Here is an 18,595-nt window from a genome sequence, read left to right as displayed (position 1 = left end):
ACTTTGAACCTTGAATGTTGAATCAATAAATGGCCTGGTAAATGGCCTGTATTTGTATAGCGCTTTTACTAGTCCCTAAGGACCCCAAAGCGCTTTACACAACCAGTCATCCACCTATTCACACACACATTCACACACTGTGAATATAGGCCCCAATAGGCCCCTTCACTTTTGGGCTGCAGGCTGAATTTGGGTTCCCAGGGTATTTAAAAGCAGAATGGGACGCTCTAAGGCCGTCTTTTTTGGAACCAGCTCCCAGTTTGGATTTGGGAGACACACACCCTGTCTCCTTTTAATACTAGGATTAAAACTTTTAGGGCTGGTGACCCTGATCCTTACTTAGTGACACAGCAGTAGGTCTAGGCTGCTGGTGGATTCCCATGATGCACTGCAGCATTTATTCTTACTTCTTTTGATTCAGTCATTATTAATCTCTGGCTTCACTGCGTGGACAGGTCAGAGCAGATGGCCCCGCCCCTTGGTTCTGCTGGAGGTTTCTTCCTGTTTAAAGGATGTGTTTCCTTCCCACTGACGCCAAATGCTTGCTCATGGAGGATTGTCTAACTGCTGGGGTTTCTCTCCACTACTGTAAGGTATTTACCATTTGAGGCAGCTGTTGATGTGAGATAATACTTCATAAATAAATTGAATTAAATTCAATTGTAGCACTGTCTTTACAGTGTTTTAAAATTACAAATGTCACAGAAAAACAGCTGTGGGAGGATGCTACAAGGGTTTTATTTTATTTATGTTATGCTAAATTGCTATAATCACTATCTGTACTGAATCAGGTGCATCCATCCTTAAGAAATGCGACCTACTTTCATGTGGTTGAGGAAACTGTGGATTATCTAGGTTGTCTGGAGTTAGGGAGTGTCATTTTGAAACTGAGCAACAAAAACACATTGAACAGAATGTTACTGAGCCCAGTGAAGGTTTTTAATACTCATTGTTCAATACTTATATGATATATTGTACATGTAATGGCCATTTTTCCCATTAGTTACTTGAGAGTAGTGGCGCAATGACTAGAGGGTGTCTTAAAAGTTGCATTGCAGTTTTACTGCAAAACAAAAAAAAGTCAAATGTTTTATTATTAGCAATACAAATACTATTATTTACTTTGCAACTTGCTTGACTCTAAGGTGAGCGATACATGTTTATCCAGCTGTTATAATGTAGCTTACTGAGATGTTGGATGATGTGGTCTATGGTGGGCTTAAAGAGGGAGTTCATAGCATCTGGACTCATCCGCAGCATCCCCTGAGACGACCACTTAACAAAGTCCACACTGGAAAGGAGAGGAGAACATCTGTTACATACACTGTATTCATTTCAGTTCACAGGCAGATCATTAGTTAGTTGCAAGAAATGATCAAATCAAAACATCACTGAAGTGTCAAATTTCACAAAATGGTAAAGAATCATATTTATAAATGACAGCACAAAATGTAATTAATGATACCACGGAACTGTTGTTCACTTCTGTCATTTTATTCTAATCCAGACACAACATGTTTGTTACAAATGGGACCAAAAATGCAAGAGGCTGTTTATTAATGCAAGTCAGAAATAGAAATCAAAAAAAGACTTTTGCTTCAGGTGATGGTCCAGAAAATTAAAGCATTTCTTAGCCTGTTAACATGTTAGCACAGCCTAGTATAAAAACCGTCTTACAAAGCCACTAGCTACAGCGGTATGAAAAAGTAATTTCATACCGCTGAGTAAGTCCTTCGAAAGAAGTGTACTTAGAGCTACACTGTGGAACAGCAATCGCGTCAGCGAGCTGTCCCAGCGGTTCCTGGTTTTAGTTAGCGAGGTAGCCAACGTTGTGTAACTCGGGCTAACGCGTTACAGCGAGCTGTTCGTTCAGTGTCCGGCTAGCATTAACTTGTTAGTCGACCTAGGGTTCGGTTAGCATTAAGTTGCTAACGATATTGGCTAGCGGAGTGCAGCTAACGTGTCACGATGAGCTGACTCCCGTGGCGACTAGCTCGGATTTAACTCCCGCATCTAGTCCTAGCTACATACGGGCTAACATGTTGCGACGTGTAGCCTAGTCTCACCCCTTTCCGCTAACCATGTTTACGGCTCCTAGCCACGCCAAAAGGTCGGAACCGAAGGCCAAAGAGGCTGTATCCCGCCCGTGCCCCCCATCATGCGGTGCCACCATCTCGGGCAGGGACCCTCATCCAATGTGCATTGTCTGTATGGGTTCCAAGCATGCTCAGGCTTCACTGGGGGACCCTCAGGGATACCCACACTGTGCGCTGATGCCAGAGAAAGTCCTGGAAAGGAGGCTGAGAGTAGCAGTAACGAACAGTCAGGACCCCTGCCTGTCGGCCGCTGCTGCTACGAGTAATATCCATCATCCGTGAACCTCCACAAGCTGGGCGGATATGATGGAAGAAGAGTCCCCGCTCATGCCCCCATTGTTCGAGGACCTCCTCGATCAAAACGTGGGTGAGCCGGGTGGCGAGGACGCGGAGGGTGATGCCAACTCCGACCTCCTCGACCTAGAGGATATGGATGAGGAACAGGAGGATGACTCTACCTTTCCTCCCCAGCAGTCCAGGCCACTGAGTGGGGCACCCCCGGTGGACAGCAATTTCTACGAGGTCTGCAAACGGGCTGCTGCCAAGCTAGGCATCCCATGGCATAGCTTGATGGCAAGAGGCTCCCACCAGCCTTGCCGCCATCGAAGCAGCTTCTGCCAGCAGTCCTGGCCTGCATGAAAGAAATGAGTCGCTATTGGTCAAGTCCTTTTAAAAGCAAGGGCTGCTCTAAGCTTGAAATCCAGGGGATGGGTGAACTGGGGCTGACCGAACCCCCAGCAGTGGAGCCTTCAGTGGCGTATCACCTTCACCCTAACCGCAGGGCAATCTCAGCTTCTTCTAGCATTTCTTTGCCCAACAAGATGGATCGCCTCACGGCATCTATTTATCAAAGGATGTACAAATATGCTGCACAGTCAGTATGCTCGCTTAATGCAGTCACACTGCTATCAGCATATCAGGCAGAAATTCTGGAAGACATGGGCCATCAGCTTGACTCGGGTTCCCTGAACCCAGCCCTCTGGGATGAAATCTGCGTGGTTAATGATCTTATTCTTCGCTCCTTCAGGGGAGCAGTCCAAGGGTGTGGCCGTGTTATGGGCCTTGCAGTCTCGGGTGAGAGAGCCTTGTGGCTAAACCTGTCAGCCCTAGGCGATGCTCAGAAGGCTGAGGTCATGGACGCAGCCTATGACCCAACCAACGGTCTCTCTGGCCCAGCCCTGGAGAGAATGAGAGAGACAAGCACCCGCAGAAAGCAGGAGGGAGAAGCATTCATCCTCTGCTTACCCAGAAAACCTAACCCTCAGCCCCAGCAGGTGCCAAGAGCTGGTTTTGCAGCAACAGCAGCAGCTATGAGAGGGAGACAGAGTGGGGTCAGAATGCAGAGAGGAGCAGGAGGCCCGCAGTCTGCCCACCAGGCCGAAATAGAGAACCAAAGACCTTGGGGCAAGCATTCCTTTGCAGCAGATGCTGCAAAGAACAAGCCGTCACACCCCGGAGAGGGGAAGAAGAAGCGGTCAGCCTAGCACACCTGCAACATTCTGTGTCACCCCTCTCTTCTCCCCCAAAGAGAAGGAAGGTGTTAGAAGGGGTAACCAAATCACTCCAGGGTTCAGGGTTTCCGGAAGTTTCCAGTTCACCAGGAGCACCCTCTCAGTCTCCTCCTCCAGTTCAGGGAGGACAGACTTGTGGACAAATGGCGCAGTGTCACCAAGCACTAATAATAAAACGTGCATTACTGCAGCCAGGCAGTTTGCCAAGGGCAGAATGTCCCCCCAGTTTCAAAATAAAAACAAAAGAAAATCACTGCCATTTGTCTTTGTCCCCAGCGTAGGGTACGAGTTTCAAACTATCCCATTCGAGCTATCCTTAGCCCCATGAGTGTTCAGCAAATGTGTGGAAGCAGCGCTGTCTCCGTTGAGGAACAGCGGCATCAGAATATTCTCTTACATAGACGATTATCTAATATGCTCACGATCGCGCGAGCAGGCGATCAAAGACTCGAGGTGGTAGTGGATAACCTCACGGAGCTCGGTTTCACAATCAACCTGGAAAAGAGCCACTTGGAACCCGCACAGTATACAGAGTATCTGGGGCTCAGAATAGACTCTATCTCTTATCGTATCGCACTTTCAGAGCGGAGGACCGCATCCTTCACTCACTGTCTTTCCCGCTTTCAGCTGGGGAAAGTCGTGCGGTTCCAACTCTGTCTCCGCCTCCTCGGCCTCATGGCCTCGGTGATATCACTGGTACATTTGGGGCTTATGATGAGAGATTTCCAGCGGAATCAGGATTACTGAAGTTAAAAAAACTACTATGTGCAGAATCTGTCTTGATGGATGCTCAATCATCCAGGTCAGTAAATCCCAAAAGGTTGATTCTGTTCTTCTGGACGTAGCATTTAGTACTGAGGAACTGACCTCCCAGCCTATTGCTCATCAGTGGGCTGGTTTCAGTCATTGTGCAGATGTACTGTTTATAGAATTGGAAACCTGCAGTCAGCTGAGACTGAAGAAGTCACCTGATAATGATGAAACGTTTCTGAAAACGTCCAGATGAACAGAATCAACCTTTTGGGTCATGTACAGAATCATATGCATGTGATCAAGAAATATTGCAACTGGAAATCACAGAGTCAATATAATTCAGATTAAATCTGAATCAAAAGCAAACAAGCGTATCTTTTTGGTGTCAGGATTATATAGACGCTCATGTCAGTTCAGGATTGGGCTTTCTGTTTATACTCACTTGCTTTTGCGCAGAGCATGTTCCACACTGTGGCCCCTGAACTTCTTGTAGTAGTCAATGAAGGAGAAGGGCAGGTTAATATTGAGAGGATTGGTTCTGTCAGGGGCTGCGGCTCTCTTTCGAGACTCAAATGCAATCATCAGATCCACCCACGCAGCTGGCCTCTTTATCTTAAATTGGTCAATGAAATCCTGGCCAAAGATCTTACACAGCAGCTTCTCAAATTCATAGTCAATCCCAATGGACCCATAGGGGCCACCTGAGAAAACAGACAGCTGTGAGTCACATGAAAATGGACCGATGCTTTAGCAAAGTGTTACGCTACACGTCTTTTACCCGAAGCCTTGTAGAGCTCTTTTAGATGTCCTTCTGGAAGACGGATCTGATGGACAGTCAGGTCAACTGTTCCCCCACCACAGTCCACCACCACATATCGGTCACCTGTACAGAGAAGTGAGCAGGCGAGAGGCATGGCATAAGACAAATAAAGTGCGTGCACTGTGTGGTTTACAGGAACATGACTTTGTCTGGCACTACTGCTTCTGGAGCGACGCCACAGAGAGTAGTGCTGAACTAAATCCTTGTAAACTCAGTTCTGACGCAGTGTAGAAGGAAGCAAACCACTCAGGATAGGTGGAGCTAACAGTTTTATTAGCCTCTCTATTAACCCAGTAACACCCAACCCATCAAAAAATAGCCAGAAAATTCAGATTTTTTTAGAACTGAGATGTTTATTAATCCTTATGACAAAATCCACAAAATGTGTTTTTTGCTTTATCATGTTGTGTTTGATATGTTTTTATTATATATTTATTATGTATTTTTTGTATCGCATTTGATACATTGAGCGTTTTTGGCAACTTTTTGATAACAACAGTGTTAACTTTAGACAAAAAAAGAGTTTTGTCCATAACATTTTGAAATTATGGCAAATATTGATCATGTTGATGAGATAGAGGTCTCAGAAACTCATGTATCAAATATGATACAAAAAGTTAATATGTATCCATGTTGCAAGCAATAATTATAATCTTTGTATTAAAGTCAGTCTTCAATTTTTAGTAAGAACTTTTGAAGATGAAGGGTGTGTAACAGCACAGCCACTCGGCTGTGACATGGGAACAACACAGAAACCAAAGCTCCCGTGGTTATTAAAGCTCGCTAGCAGGACGGCGTTTAGCAGACTGATACTGTCAGCTGCAGGTAAGCATTTGTCCAGTGTTCAACAGCAGAGATGCTAATGAGCTATCAAGCCTGTAAAGCAGGTTTTCCAGTGGTTTGTGCTGTGATTGGTTATTTGCTAACCAGTCAAATGGTTTATGTGTTAATTTAGCTCCTCATGTGCTGCTGATGGGTATCCTGAATAAGCCTTAAAACCTCTGAAATGTGAGGGTTTCAGCTGGGCTCTTTTTCCACCTAAAAGGAAAGGTTTGTAAAAAATGAGCTCAGTTTAAAGTAGCTCTAAAACCACATGTGTGTGTTGAAGGGACAGACCAAACCTCTATAGAAGCTAATTTTACAGGGAGGCTGTAACATACTGTCAGGTGACTGTTTATTCTGATATGACCAACAACATAACAATCAACTACAGCAATGCGTGCCTCTGGCTGATCCAGCCTTTCCCAGTTAGTGGAATCAAATGAACTTATTTAGCAAACTGCATCAGTGTTTGGTGGCTCCATGCTGGACACAGATCCCCGCTGTGGTTGTGTCAGAAGGGTAAGAAACTGCCAAATCAAATGTGTGGACCTACCTTCTGCAAAGGCAGCAGCTGAATGATGCTTAAACTATGTCAGTGTTTGACATTTGTATCTGTAACTGTACACTTGACTTTTTCATTTCTTTATAAGTTTGGTGCCAATTCTCTAAATGTTAGGTTTATGATGCTGATTTCTTAATCAGCATCATAATTTCTTAATCTATGACAGGATGACAGTACATGAAACAGCAAAAGGAGGTAGCCTAAAGGAAAAGAGAACAGATGAGTAAAAGAAGAGAGAGACTCTACCTTCTTCCAGCTCCGACCAAAGCTCCCCTATGACATTTTCCACCAAAAACGTGCGACTCTGCCGGTTGCGCCGTACATGCTCCTTAGCTGCTTGTTAACAGAAAGAGAGTGTTCTGGTGAGTCTGATAAAGGCAGGAAGCGTTGCTATGAGAAGTTGTGGGGCTCATATAAAGTGGAGTGTGAGACAAGCAGCAGGCTGAGATGATACTCATCCATACTATGAGCAGGACTGTTCTATAGTGTAATCTCTATAGAGATCTTTTCAGGAACAGTTTAATTAAAATGACTATTAAATGCTTGGCCACTAAGTGCATACATACATACAGTCACTTCAGAGTGGATTCAGTCCTACTTAAGATAAAATATACAACGTCATGCACAGAATCTAAGTGGAAAATGGATCTATTCAGTCTTATATATATAGTGGCGAATCACAACAACAGTCACCTCAGGACACTTTAGCTTGTAAGTTAAAGACCCAACAAGAGTACAGAGAAAACCCAAACAATTGGACGACGTTCCACGAGCAAGAACTTTGGCGACAGTGGGATGGAAAAACTCCCTTTTAACAGGAAGAAACCTCCAGCAGAACCAGACTCAGGGAGGGGCGGGGCCATCTGCCATGCATGTTTGGGGGTGAGCAAGGGAGAGAGGACAAAAGACACGATGTGGAGAGAGCCAGAGTTCAAGAATAACTATTAAATGCAGAGGTGCACAGTGAGTGAAAACGGTGAGTAAAGAAGAAACACTCAGTGCATCAGGGGAAGCCCCCAGCAGCCCAGGCCCAGTGCAGGGGAACTAAGGGAGAATTCAGGGTCACCTGGTAGAGCCATAACTGTTGAAGAAAAGGTTTGAGCCTAATCTACCTCCCAAATCCATCCTGGGACCTCAGTAATATGGTACTGTATGTGATGATAAGGCCTGTATTTCAATTCTGATTTAACAGGGAGCCAATGAACAGAAGCCAGTACAGGAGAAACCTGCTCTCTCTTTCTAGTCCCTGACAGTACAGAGTGGGGGTCTCTGTTTTTTTAATATCTCTCCCTTAACTTTAGGAAACACCCGAAACACAAATAAATAGAAGGACAGAAAAGGTTCGCATTAGAAATAAAATAAGCAATAGTCACATTTATGCAGCTCAGAGTTGTATAAATGTCTGCTTTGTCCCGTATCTCTCTGAAATAAAGCTCATTATAACCTGACAAAACTCAACCGTCTTAACCAGTCACTCCCCTGTGATGCACCCTGATGCAGGCACAAGGAAGAAAGTCATAAGGACTGCAGCATGTATTCAGCATGTTATTCTAACTATACTGTAGATGAATAAACATTACTAAATATTATTTCAATTATTTAATTATGGCTGCATACATTATCATTTAAGTCTTATGAATGTTTCACATTTTCTCATTGTTATAAGCCTTTATTATAAATAAAGCTGAAATCACTCAATGTTAAGTGACAGTGATGTGGAACTTCAGTCTGGCAACAGTAATAATCTCTTAAAAATGCCCTGAGCCTGAGACTACAAACTGACACAATCATACGCTCGTGTCTTCAGCAATGCAATGTGCCAGGTTACAAATATGAAGGGGTGACTGGCCAAAGCTCTGGAAATAAGATGGTGCCGGTCAAAGGTTGTGACATCAAACACAACGTGCAACAGGGGCTGCACGGCAAGCATAAAAATACCATAAGACATGCAGAAAAGGTTCTTTCATCTTATGAACCACGCTCTGTGTCAGCTAACGTGACACATGGTGGTGGATGGATCAAGCATGGAGGTGTTTCCCAGCTGCCGTGGCAGGAACACTGTCAGAATTAACCTTAGAGAAAAGGATTTGACCTTAATGACAAAAAATGCTATAAAATATTATATAGTAATAATTTTTTCCACTTTAAACAACTCAGTCCTTTAAAAGTACTTCAGTCTGAAATATACATATCAAATATTAATTATACTTTAAAGTCCAGCTCAGGTGGAGCAGAAGCTGCAAATGGACAGATTGTGGTCTTTGCATTGAACTTGCCACATATGCAGCTGCAGCTCCTCTCTGTCGGTTTACTGTCCTTACATTTACTGATGACAGGTGCCTGCAGAGTTGAGTTGATTTATGTTTTTAATCTGTAAACAGTGAGCATCCCTACACAAGCCTACTGCTCCTCTGTTTCCATATTTCGCCATTGAGCATCTTCAATGCAGGCTTGTTATGGCCACAGTTTGCTGCAGGAGTTCATCTGTCAGTGACAGTTCAAAGCTAGGGGCAGAGTGCAAAGGTCCTGGGATCAAACTGCGACACAGCAGAGTGTCACAGTCTCTTTGGGGGACCAAAATATGAGGGTGGAGAAGTCCATCCCATCTTCAGATAAGACCTCCTCATGTCAGCCTCAGAATCCTTGTTGGAGGATGAGGAGCCATCTTCGCACTCTCATGGTCACAGTCTCAGACTGCAGGTTTTAGATCTCACCCTGGGCCAACACACCTGAATCAAATGATTAGTTCATTATCAGGCCTCTGGAGAACTTCAAGACATGTTGAGGAGGTCATTTAGCCATTTAAATCACCTGTGATGGATCAGGGATACATCTAAAACCTGCAGGACACCGGCCCTCGAGGCCTGGAGTTGGACACCACCGGTGTAGATGCTTCTTTGTGGTGGGTACACACATCACACAAGTTCTATAATATTCAGTCCTGTGAGACTCATTTAGGCTCTGTGCTGCCTGCACACATTTATCTCTGGCCACTCAAAGATATTTGTAGTGATTTATTTTAGTATTTAATATTTAATACGGAACTGTAAATTTGGTCTTTTCCAGTGTTTTATTTCAGTTCATATTCTTACATCTCACAGCACTGCATACACACAAGCAGGTTTACTTGGTGATTAATACTGTAGTGTAACCTTGTAGTTGACTAAACTGTGCTGTGAATATTAAAAATGATTTAGATGAGAGCTAGTTTATGTCATTTATTCTGGCCCAATACGTTTGGTAGTGACATTTACAGCTCAACAGCTCAGCATTCTCATGAGTTTCTACTGTCTACAGTTGAACTCTGTTTATGTATTTTCCATTATCACCACAGACGGTCTGTAGTGTGTTGGTGATGTCACCAACCCTGAACTACAGGTGCTGCATACCAATGGTTTTTGCATAATGGGGACCTTAGGTCTTATCAACCAATCAACATTTGCAGTCGCACACTTGATCCACTGCCAGCGACATGCAGTTGGGATCTGAAGTCCCACAGATGTGTCCATCCACACACGTTTAGTTTGGAATGAGCCGGAAGGACGATCAAAGAATAAAGCATGAAAATGCAGACTGTGATTTTTAACTCTCGCTTTCACTCCAGCTTTTTGTATGTTATAACCAACAACAGCACAAGTAAGAGTGGCAAACCAGCAGTAACACATGCTTTGTCCACTGCTTCCAAATGACAACAGAAGGCGGGGCCTGGAGCAGGGCAGCCACCTGAGCACTCTCTCTGCTAGACCATATATTTAGTTTTAGCCTGATGGTGCAAACCGACTCCGTTACAGGGGCCTCTTCTGTGTTGTGTCACCTACTTAGCTTAGACCATTCAGTTTCCCTGATGTATAATTCATGGCAATCATCCAGGCACTTCACCATGTATACTATATTACTCTGTGCCGGGTCCCGATCCGTCATGTCTGGACCAGTTTTGATGCACCGTGTTATGGGGTTCGAACAGTGATTAGAGAAAACGTCACAGCTGTTCCGATAGTCCCACTAAAGATTTTTCTGTGGGTGAACATCCTCTTTTGGTGGAATCTGTTTACCTGAACTTTAATTGTTTGCTGTTTTAGCTGTGTTTCAATTTTCACTTCAATTCAATTCAATTTTATTTATATAGCGCCAAATCACAACAAAAGTCGCCTCAAGGCGTTTCATGGTTGTTGAAATGGTTTTGTGGGATTTCAGCTGAGATTCTGATGTTTCTATGGATACCACACATCCATGTTTAAATAACAGATCTGATGGAACATCCTGTTAAACCAGCTGTTCTCCCTTTTGCCTCCGGTACCAAGGGGAACGGAGGTTCAACAAGTTAATTGTTTATTGCTTAATTACTTTGTGTAGAACTGTAAAACTTTAGAAAATATAGTTTAAGGTCCAAAGTTTATGCTTGTGCTTGTTTGTGGTGAGAGGCCAATCAAAGTTAAGTCTGTTAAGCTGAGGTTTAAGGCCTGGACAATTGTCAAACCTTTTGTTCTCCATGATGGAACATTGCTGACAATAAAAACGGTTATGACTTTAGCTAACTCCTGATTTGATAAATTCTGCACTCAGCGTTGAAGTCTCCAACGTCACTGAAATGCAGACAGATGCCACTCACTTTATGTTTTCGCTCATCGCCTTTTTCTGCCTTTTTCACTACACCTGCTGTCTTGGAATATCTGCCCCCCTTCCTTCTTTCACACAACGGTATGATTACAGTCTGTTTTTGCATGTGATTGGCTGCATGATATGTCCATCAAAGTCTCACCCTAACCTGCATGGGTTCTCAGCAGGGCTGAAGATTCAGCTCACACATAATAAATGTATCGCGTGAAACCCCTGACCTAGAGCAATATTTAGGTGCCTTCCCAGCTCTGACAAATGGTTAGGAGGAAAGCCTGGCCACCACACCTGACATCCATCACACTTCCCTATTTCAGAAGGTGGCGGGGCCTGGAAGAGAGAGATGTGCAGCTGAAAAGCTGCTATAAAGAAAGACTATGTAAAAAAAATCACTCATCTTGCAACACTGTGTGGATGGGTCCTTTCTGTGCTACAAATGGGAAGAAACAGGATCAAGCTCAGGAATTAGGCTCATTTGACACAACCAGCTGGGGAAGAGGGGCGAGGTCAAAAGACAAACTCTGAAACAGAGCCAGAGATTGGACAGTAATATAAATGTATGCTACGTCTTCTAATGATGCTGCCTAAGAGAAGCGTGTATAATGTAAACAGAATTGGTCCTAGCACTGAACCCTGTGGAACACCATAATTAACCTCAGTGTGTGAAGAGGACTCTCCATTTACATAAACAAATTGGAGTCTATTAGATAGATATGATACAAACCACTGCAGCGTAGTACCTGCAGCAACTTCCCTAATAAAATGTTATTGTGAGTAGTAACAAACACTGAGGTCTAACAGGAAGCTTAGACATTGTTCTATGATTAGCTGAGATAGCTAATGATGCTTTTTAAGTAAAGGTTTAATTCCTGCCACCTCCTGTGGTACTTAAGCCGTTAATAGAGAGACTCAGTGCTATCCGAGTTCATCTTTCTAAAAACATTTAGTCTAAACTCAATATTCAAAGACTAACATTTAAATTTTAGTTTTAACATTTATTTCTGTTAACTACACAAACACTTTTGGCTTTTAGTTTATTTTTAGTGACATAAAAAAAAAGTCTGTATTGCACAGCCCTGCCTGCTACACCCAGGAAGCCTCAACCAACTGGGATCCAGTGTCTATGTGTGAAAGGCCAATTTAAGACCAGTAACTCAGGTAGAAACCTTTTCAGTTCTCTTACAACAAGTCTTTTTATTTTACTGAAGCCACTGAACCTCAGGCTGACTGGCAAACAGCAGGCACAGGTGTCTGGCCCTCTTACACAGGGCAAATGATGCAGAGAGGGATGGACAATCAGTAGTTATGTACAAGAATCTCAATCTAAATAATACCTAAAAGATCAATCCAAACTGATCAATATAGAAATAGCATAAACATTACAAAACATGTCTTACAGATGTGTCATGTGGACTAAACCATGTGAGGAAGAATATGCTTCAGTGGGAATGCACATCCAAAGGAAACTGCAGAAGTCATGTTAAAGTTCCAATATTCTTTAATATTCTGACAGCTTATTTATTATGGACTCGTGTCTGTACTTTGAGATGAGATGCATGCACTTGGCTTTTCACAGGGATCCTCCACAATAGAGTGTTTGACTAATGGACTCTCCTCTCTCCAAGGAAAGCTCAGAAAATGACAGAACTGACACCCAAGTCTTTAAATCATCTTTAAACTATTGTTTCTAATAATACTACTCTGCTCCTCAGGAGCCTGAGACTTATTCACTGAGGAGTGACAGTCACCACTCACAGGACACTTTGTTAGGTCAGCCATTCTCATGGCAGCATCTGATTGCATTTAGGCATATTAATAGGGTTAATATTATTATTGTTATCATTATTATTTATTATTGTTGTTTGTACTGGGGACCATTTCCAAGGCATCCAGTTACAGCTAGAAATATGTTCTCCAAATGCAGTGACACTTGTTTTCTGTATGAACGATGTATTCATTGTCACTTGAATTTTACAGTCTGTTGCAAAAACGCAAATTTCAAAAGTCACTTTTCAATTGCTCTGAATCTTTGAAGCCCTGAGTGCTTTCTGCTTGAATATGACAAAACCAATGAATGATTTCTCTACGATTTCTCTACGAACTCATGGTACCGGGTCATTTGACCCAGCCTTTTGTGTTTATTATTATTATGATATATATCTTGTGTTCTAGTTCGTTCAGATTATGTTTTCGGGTTTAGACTTTTTAGTTCTCAGGGTTTTGGTTCTGTGTTCCCTCTGCTTTCTGTCTGTACCGAGTCTCTGAGTCCAGTCTGTGCATTTCCTGTTTTACTTTTAAGGTCTGTGTCTTATGTCTGTGTGTTCAGTTTTGTGCTCTCCTTGTCTCGTCTGTGTAATCAGTGTCAGCCGTGCCTCCCAGCTGTTTACCTCTTGTATTTAGGCCGTTTCTCAATGCTCAAGTACGCGAGTACGTACTCGCGTTCTCGGTGAGTACGTACCCGCCCAGAACGCACGGGAGTACGTACCCGCCGAGAACGCGAGCACGGACTCGCGATATGTACAATTGGAACACCTGCGTACGTGATGATGTCACAGGTCCAGAGTTTTTACTGCCGTCCCCTCTTAATTTAACTGTGAGTAACATGTTATGAAGCTTAACTGTAATCACAGCCAAACCGGTTTACTCAGGAACAAATAAAACACTGAAATAAACCAAACATTAACATTTAGAAGTGATCTAAGTGACTTATATATCATTTTTAACCTCAGTAGTGAAACCTCTATTAATAAAAATAGTGTACATGTACATACGTGTACATACCTTAATAAAAACAAGCAGGTGAGATGTTAGAACGCTTTTATTTCTATTCTAGTGGACACTCAATACTATAGACAGCTGCTGGGGTTTCTTTAACCTGGGGTGGGGGGGGTGTTTAAACCGATGTGCCGGGAGTCCGCTGTTGAGTTTTGGACGAAATGCATTCTGGGATATTTAGCTGTACCAAGTCCACACCGATGCATGCTCGATAAAAGGGGCGGAGCGAGAACACATCCGGGACTTTTTCGCGTTGTCAGCTTGATGCGTACTTCGAATTGGAACAGTACTTGGTCTCCGACTGATGACGTATCACGAGTACACGAGAACGCAAGTACGCACAAGTACGCATATTGAGAAACGACCTTAGTGTCTGCGTCTTCACCTGCTCGCTGTCGCGTCGTCCCTCATTCTACTCTGTGTTCTGTTTGCCTGCCTTTAGTTAGTTTTCTGTTCAGTCTGCAATCTCCCAATAAAGCCGGGTGTTTTGAGTTCACATTTTCCTCCGTGAGTCCAGCTTTCGGGTTCACTATTCCCTCCTGCCTTCACACAGCTATGACACAAACTCTGTGATTTTTCTATTCATTTCTGGGTTTTATAGCATGCCTGCCTGCAGCCTAGGTCTGAGCTGCAGGCAGTGCCAGCACTCACACTCTTCTATTCTGAACTCATGCTTGTGCTGTTTAGCATTAACCCTAGAAACTGAATGGAACATATGTTACTCTAAAGCTTTGATTATGCCTTCCATACATGCAAGTGACCTGTTACACAGGCACTAATGCAGCTTCATAGCAGCAGAGATGCAGCCTTTTGACCTGAGCGCTGATGATGAACATTTGCCCGTCTTTATCCCCAGAATCTCTGCCTCCCAAAGATGTTTGGGAGATGTTACTGACTGGTTAACAGTTAACCTAAGTAACTGCAAAATCCAATTCTCTGTGTTGCTGACCCAGACATGCTGCTGCCATCAATTTTAAAATCAGCTAATATTTTTCATTAAATAGTAAAATGTCTCATAGTATAGTAAAATGTTTACTATGCTCTAATATCAATAAACATTAGTTTATGGGATTTGGAAATCACTGCGTTCTGTTTTTACTTTACAGCTTTTTAGGAAGTGAGGTGTTAGAGTGATATGATGATGCGTGCTCGATCATCCAGGTGAGGAAATCCCACAACGCTGATATTGCTCTTCTGGACGTCTTCAGTGTCAGAAACATTTCATCACACATCCAAGACTGAGACTGAGACTCAGCTAGATTCAGGTTTCCCCCCATTATACACAATAAAATAGCACTATTTACTTCATGATGAACAATGGCTTCAATTTTATAATGATTGGTAGGCAAACTGTCACCATTGAAACTGCCATCTTCAGATAAACAGAATTGGTTTTCTGGTACTGTGATGCATGCAGTTTACATGCAGTATATTTGGTCTTGTGCACGTGTATAAAAGTGTTCTGCAAAGGTGTACAACAAGAGCAAACTCATTTGTGGCTCCACAAAAGAACCAACAACGCAAATGGAAACAGCAAGGCCAAAATGATTCTTTGAATCTGGAGTTTTTCTTTATGCAGACTAACGATAAGACTGATAAAACTTGTAAGTCTTCTGTTTTGGTTGTGGTGATGAACACATGCTTTGCACCAAATAAAACTTGAAGATGTGAGAAAGAAAGCACAGAGAGCTCACTGCTGTTGCTCCTTTTTGTTTAGATCAGTGAAGGTTTAACATTTTCACTTTGCACCATTGGCACACTGCTTGATTGACTAGAAATGATTCTGTTCTGATTTCTACAGGGAGTGCAGAATTATTAGGCAAATGAGTATTTTGTCCACATCATCCTCTTCATGCATGTTGTCTTACTCCAAGCTGTATAGGCTCGAAAGCCTACTACCAATTAAGCATATTAGGTGATGTGCATCTCTGTAATGAGAAGGGGTGTGGTCTAATGACATCAACACCCTATATCAGGTGTGCATAATTATTAGGCAACTTCCTTTCCTTTGGCAAAATGGGTCAAAAGAAGGACTTGACAGGCTCAGAAAAGTCAAAAATAGTGAGATATCTTGCAGAGGGATGCAGCAGTCTTAAAATTGCAAAGCTTCTGAAGCGTGATCATCGAACAATCAAGCGTTTCATTCAAAATAGTCAACAGGGTCGCAAGAAGCGTGTGGAAAAACCAAGGCGCAAAATAACTGCCCATGAACTGAGAAAAGTCAAGCGTGCAGCTGCCAAGATGCCACTTGCCACCAGTTTGGCCATATTTCAGAGCTGCAACATCACTGGAGTGCCCAAAAGCACAAGGTGTGCAATACTCAGAGACATGGCCAAGGTAAGAAAGGCTGAAAGACGACCACCACTGAACAAGACACACAAGCTGAAACGTCAAGACTGGGCCAAGAAATATCTCAAGACTGATTTTTCTAAGGTTTTATGGACTGATGAAATGAGAGTGAGTCTTGATGGGCCAGATGGATGGGCCCGTGGCTGGATTGGTAAAGGGCAGAGAGCTCCAGTCCAACTCAGATGCCAGCAAGGTGGAGGTGGAGTACTGGTTTGGGCTGGTATCATCAAAGATGAGCTTGTGGGGCCTTTTCGGGTTGAGGATGGAGTCAAGCTCAACTCCCAGTCCTACTGCCAGTTTCTGGAAGACACCTTCTTCAAGCAGTGGTACAGGAAGAAGTCTGCATCCTTCAAGAAAAACATGATTTTCATGCAGGACAATGCTCCATCACACGCGTCCAAGTACTCCACAGCGTGGCTGGCAAGAAAGGGTATAAAAGAAGAAAAACTAATGACATGGCCTCCTTGTTCACCTGATCTGAACCCCATTGAGAACCTGTGGTCCATCATCAAATGTGAGATTTACAAGGAGGGAAAACAGTACACCTCTCTGAACAGTGTCTGGGAGGCTGTGGTTGCTGCTGCACGCAATGTTGATGGTGAACAGATCAAAACACTGACAGGATCCATGGATGGCAGGCTTTTGAGTGTCCTTGCAAAGAAAGGTGGCTATATTGGTCGCTGATTTGTTTTTGTTTTGTTTTTGAATGTCAGAAATGTATATTTGTGAATGTGGAGATGTTATATTGGTTTCACTGGTAAAAATAAATCATTGAAATGGGTATATATTTGGTTTTTGTTAAGTTGCCTAATAATTATGCACAGTAATAGTCACCTGCACACACAGATATCCCCCTAAAATAGCTAAAACTAAAAACAAACTAAAAACTACTTCCAAAAACATTCAGCTTTGATATTAATGAGTTTTTTGGGTTCATTGAGAACATGGTTGTTGTTCAATAAAAAAATTATTCCTCAAAAATACAACTTGCCTAATAATTCTGCACTCCCTGTAATGTGGAAGTATAGAAAACATGCCACATGTTTAATTAGTTTACATTTTTCAGGCCTAATGAAACCATAACATTATTAAAGTAATTTTGCTGAGATAGGAGGTTAAAATTTCATGTAATTTCAACCCTAATTACTATTGCACAGATTTCAATTGCAAATGACATTCCTATATTTTGGGTTGGTGGGCGGCAACATGAGCAAGCATTTGGTGGTCTGGCCTTTGGTGGCCCGGCCGCAGTGGCCCGCCCGCGGGTCCCAGTCCCAGCCACGCTCAGCCCAAACGAGCCACATGGTTGTAGCCCTTCACACAGGAGGGGCTGTAGGGGACCAGTGCACTGTGGACCAGGCAGCAGCTGAAGGTGGACGTATTGGTGGTCCAACCCTCAGTTGCTGAAACTGGTTTTAGATATATGTGACATCAACTTTGTGGTGAGAGAGAGCCAACACTGGTGTTTGTGGGCGAGAGACACTGGCCCCACCTGATGACTCGACTGTCTTACTGGGAAACTTTAACACTAATGTGGAGGGGATGTGACTGCAAGGACTGACATGCTCAGCTGTGAAGCAGAGTGTTTTCTATCTAACATCCAACATTCACCCTGACTTTCCCAACTTTCTGTTGCAGTTTGCATGGCTGACATGCATCTGCAACACTGCAAGGTCACTGCCTCTGGATTAGCTGACCCTCTTCAAGAGGGGGTACCTGAGAGTGTGTTCCAACTTTTGGGACTCAAGCTTCTCAGCCCCCTGGGAAGATATGTGCCAGAGAACTGGAGCAGATCTATTAGTCAAACCTCAGATTCGAAAAGGAAAGGAGCCATTTCAGGCATCTAACCAGGATGCCTCCTGAGCACATCCTAGGTGAGATTTGCTGGGCATGTCCCACCAGGATGAGGCCTGGGAGCAAGCCCAGGTCAGACTGGAACAATTACATCTCCTGGCTGGCTTTTGAACACCTTGGTGTCCCCCAGAGGAGCTAGAAAAGATGGTGGGGAGAGGGAGGTTCTGGGCTCTGTTTAGACTGTTGCCCCCGTGACCTAGATACGTGGCAGCAAATGTACGGATCGATGGATAATAAATCCAAAGAAGCTGAATAGTACAACACAATTCTCAGAGAAGAAGCAAAAATAAAAGAAATGAGTTGGTATGCATTTGAATCGTTTTTGAAAAGTTGTGTAATAATTACCTGGTGACGCTATGAAGAAAACAACATAAGGGAAAACGTTATGTTATTATGCCAGTAACAATGTTGCCATCGGAAATCAAACACTGAACATGAC

General features: G+C 43.2%; 1 protein-coding gene across 5 annotated transcripts in view; it reads right to left on the bottom strand.

Moving 5' to 3' along the window:
* The window catches only part of hspa12a (heat shock protein 12A), a 100,309-nt gene that overhangs the window by 5,875 nt on the left and 75,839 nt on the right, over positions 1-18,595 (bottom strand). For 2 of the 5 annotated variants that reach the window (XM_025897430.1, XM_005459509.4), the window contains exons 8-11: positions 6,811-6,900; positions 5,139-5,243; positions 4,803-5,061; positions 1,188-1,291 (exon numbers count right to left, since the gene is read on the bottom strand). In XM_025897430.1, the coding sequence (XP_025753215.1) occupies positions 1,188-1,291; positions 4,803-5,061; positions 5,139-5,243; positions 6,811-6,900 (558 nt within the window). The remainder of the gene's footprint in view (positions 1-1,187; positions 1,292-4,802; positions 5,062-5,138; positions 5,244-6,810; positions 6,901-18,595) is intronic. The other 3 variants (XM_003455006.5, XM_005459508.4, XM_005459511.4) reach the window with 2 other exon arrangements.

Source organism: Oreochromis niloticus, linkage group LG13 (genome assembly GCF_001858045.2).
Source record: "Oreochromis niloticus isolate F11D_XX linkage group LG13, O_niloticus_UMD_NMBU, whole genome shotgun sequence".
Classification (NCBI taxonomy): domain Eukaryota; kingdom Metazoa; phylum Chordata; class Actinopteri; order Cichliformes; family Cichlidae; genus Oreochromis; species Oreochromis niloticus.
This window is presented reverse-complemented; position numbering and strand designations above follow the sequence as displayed.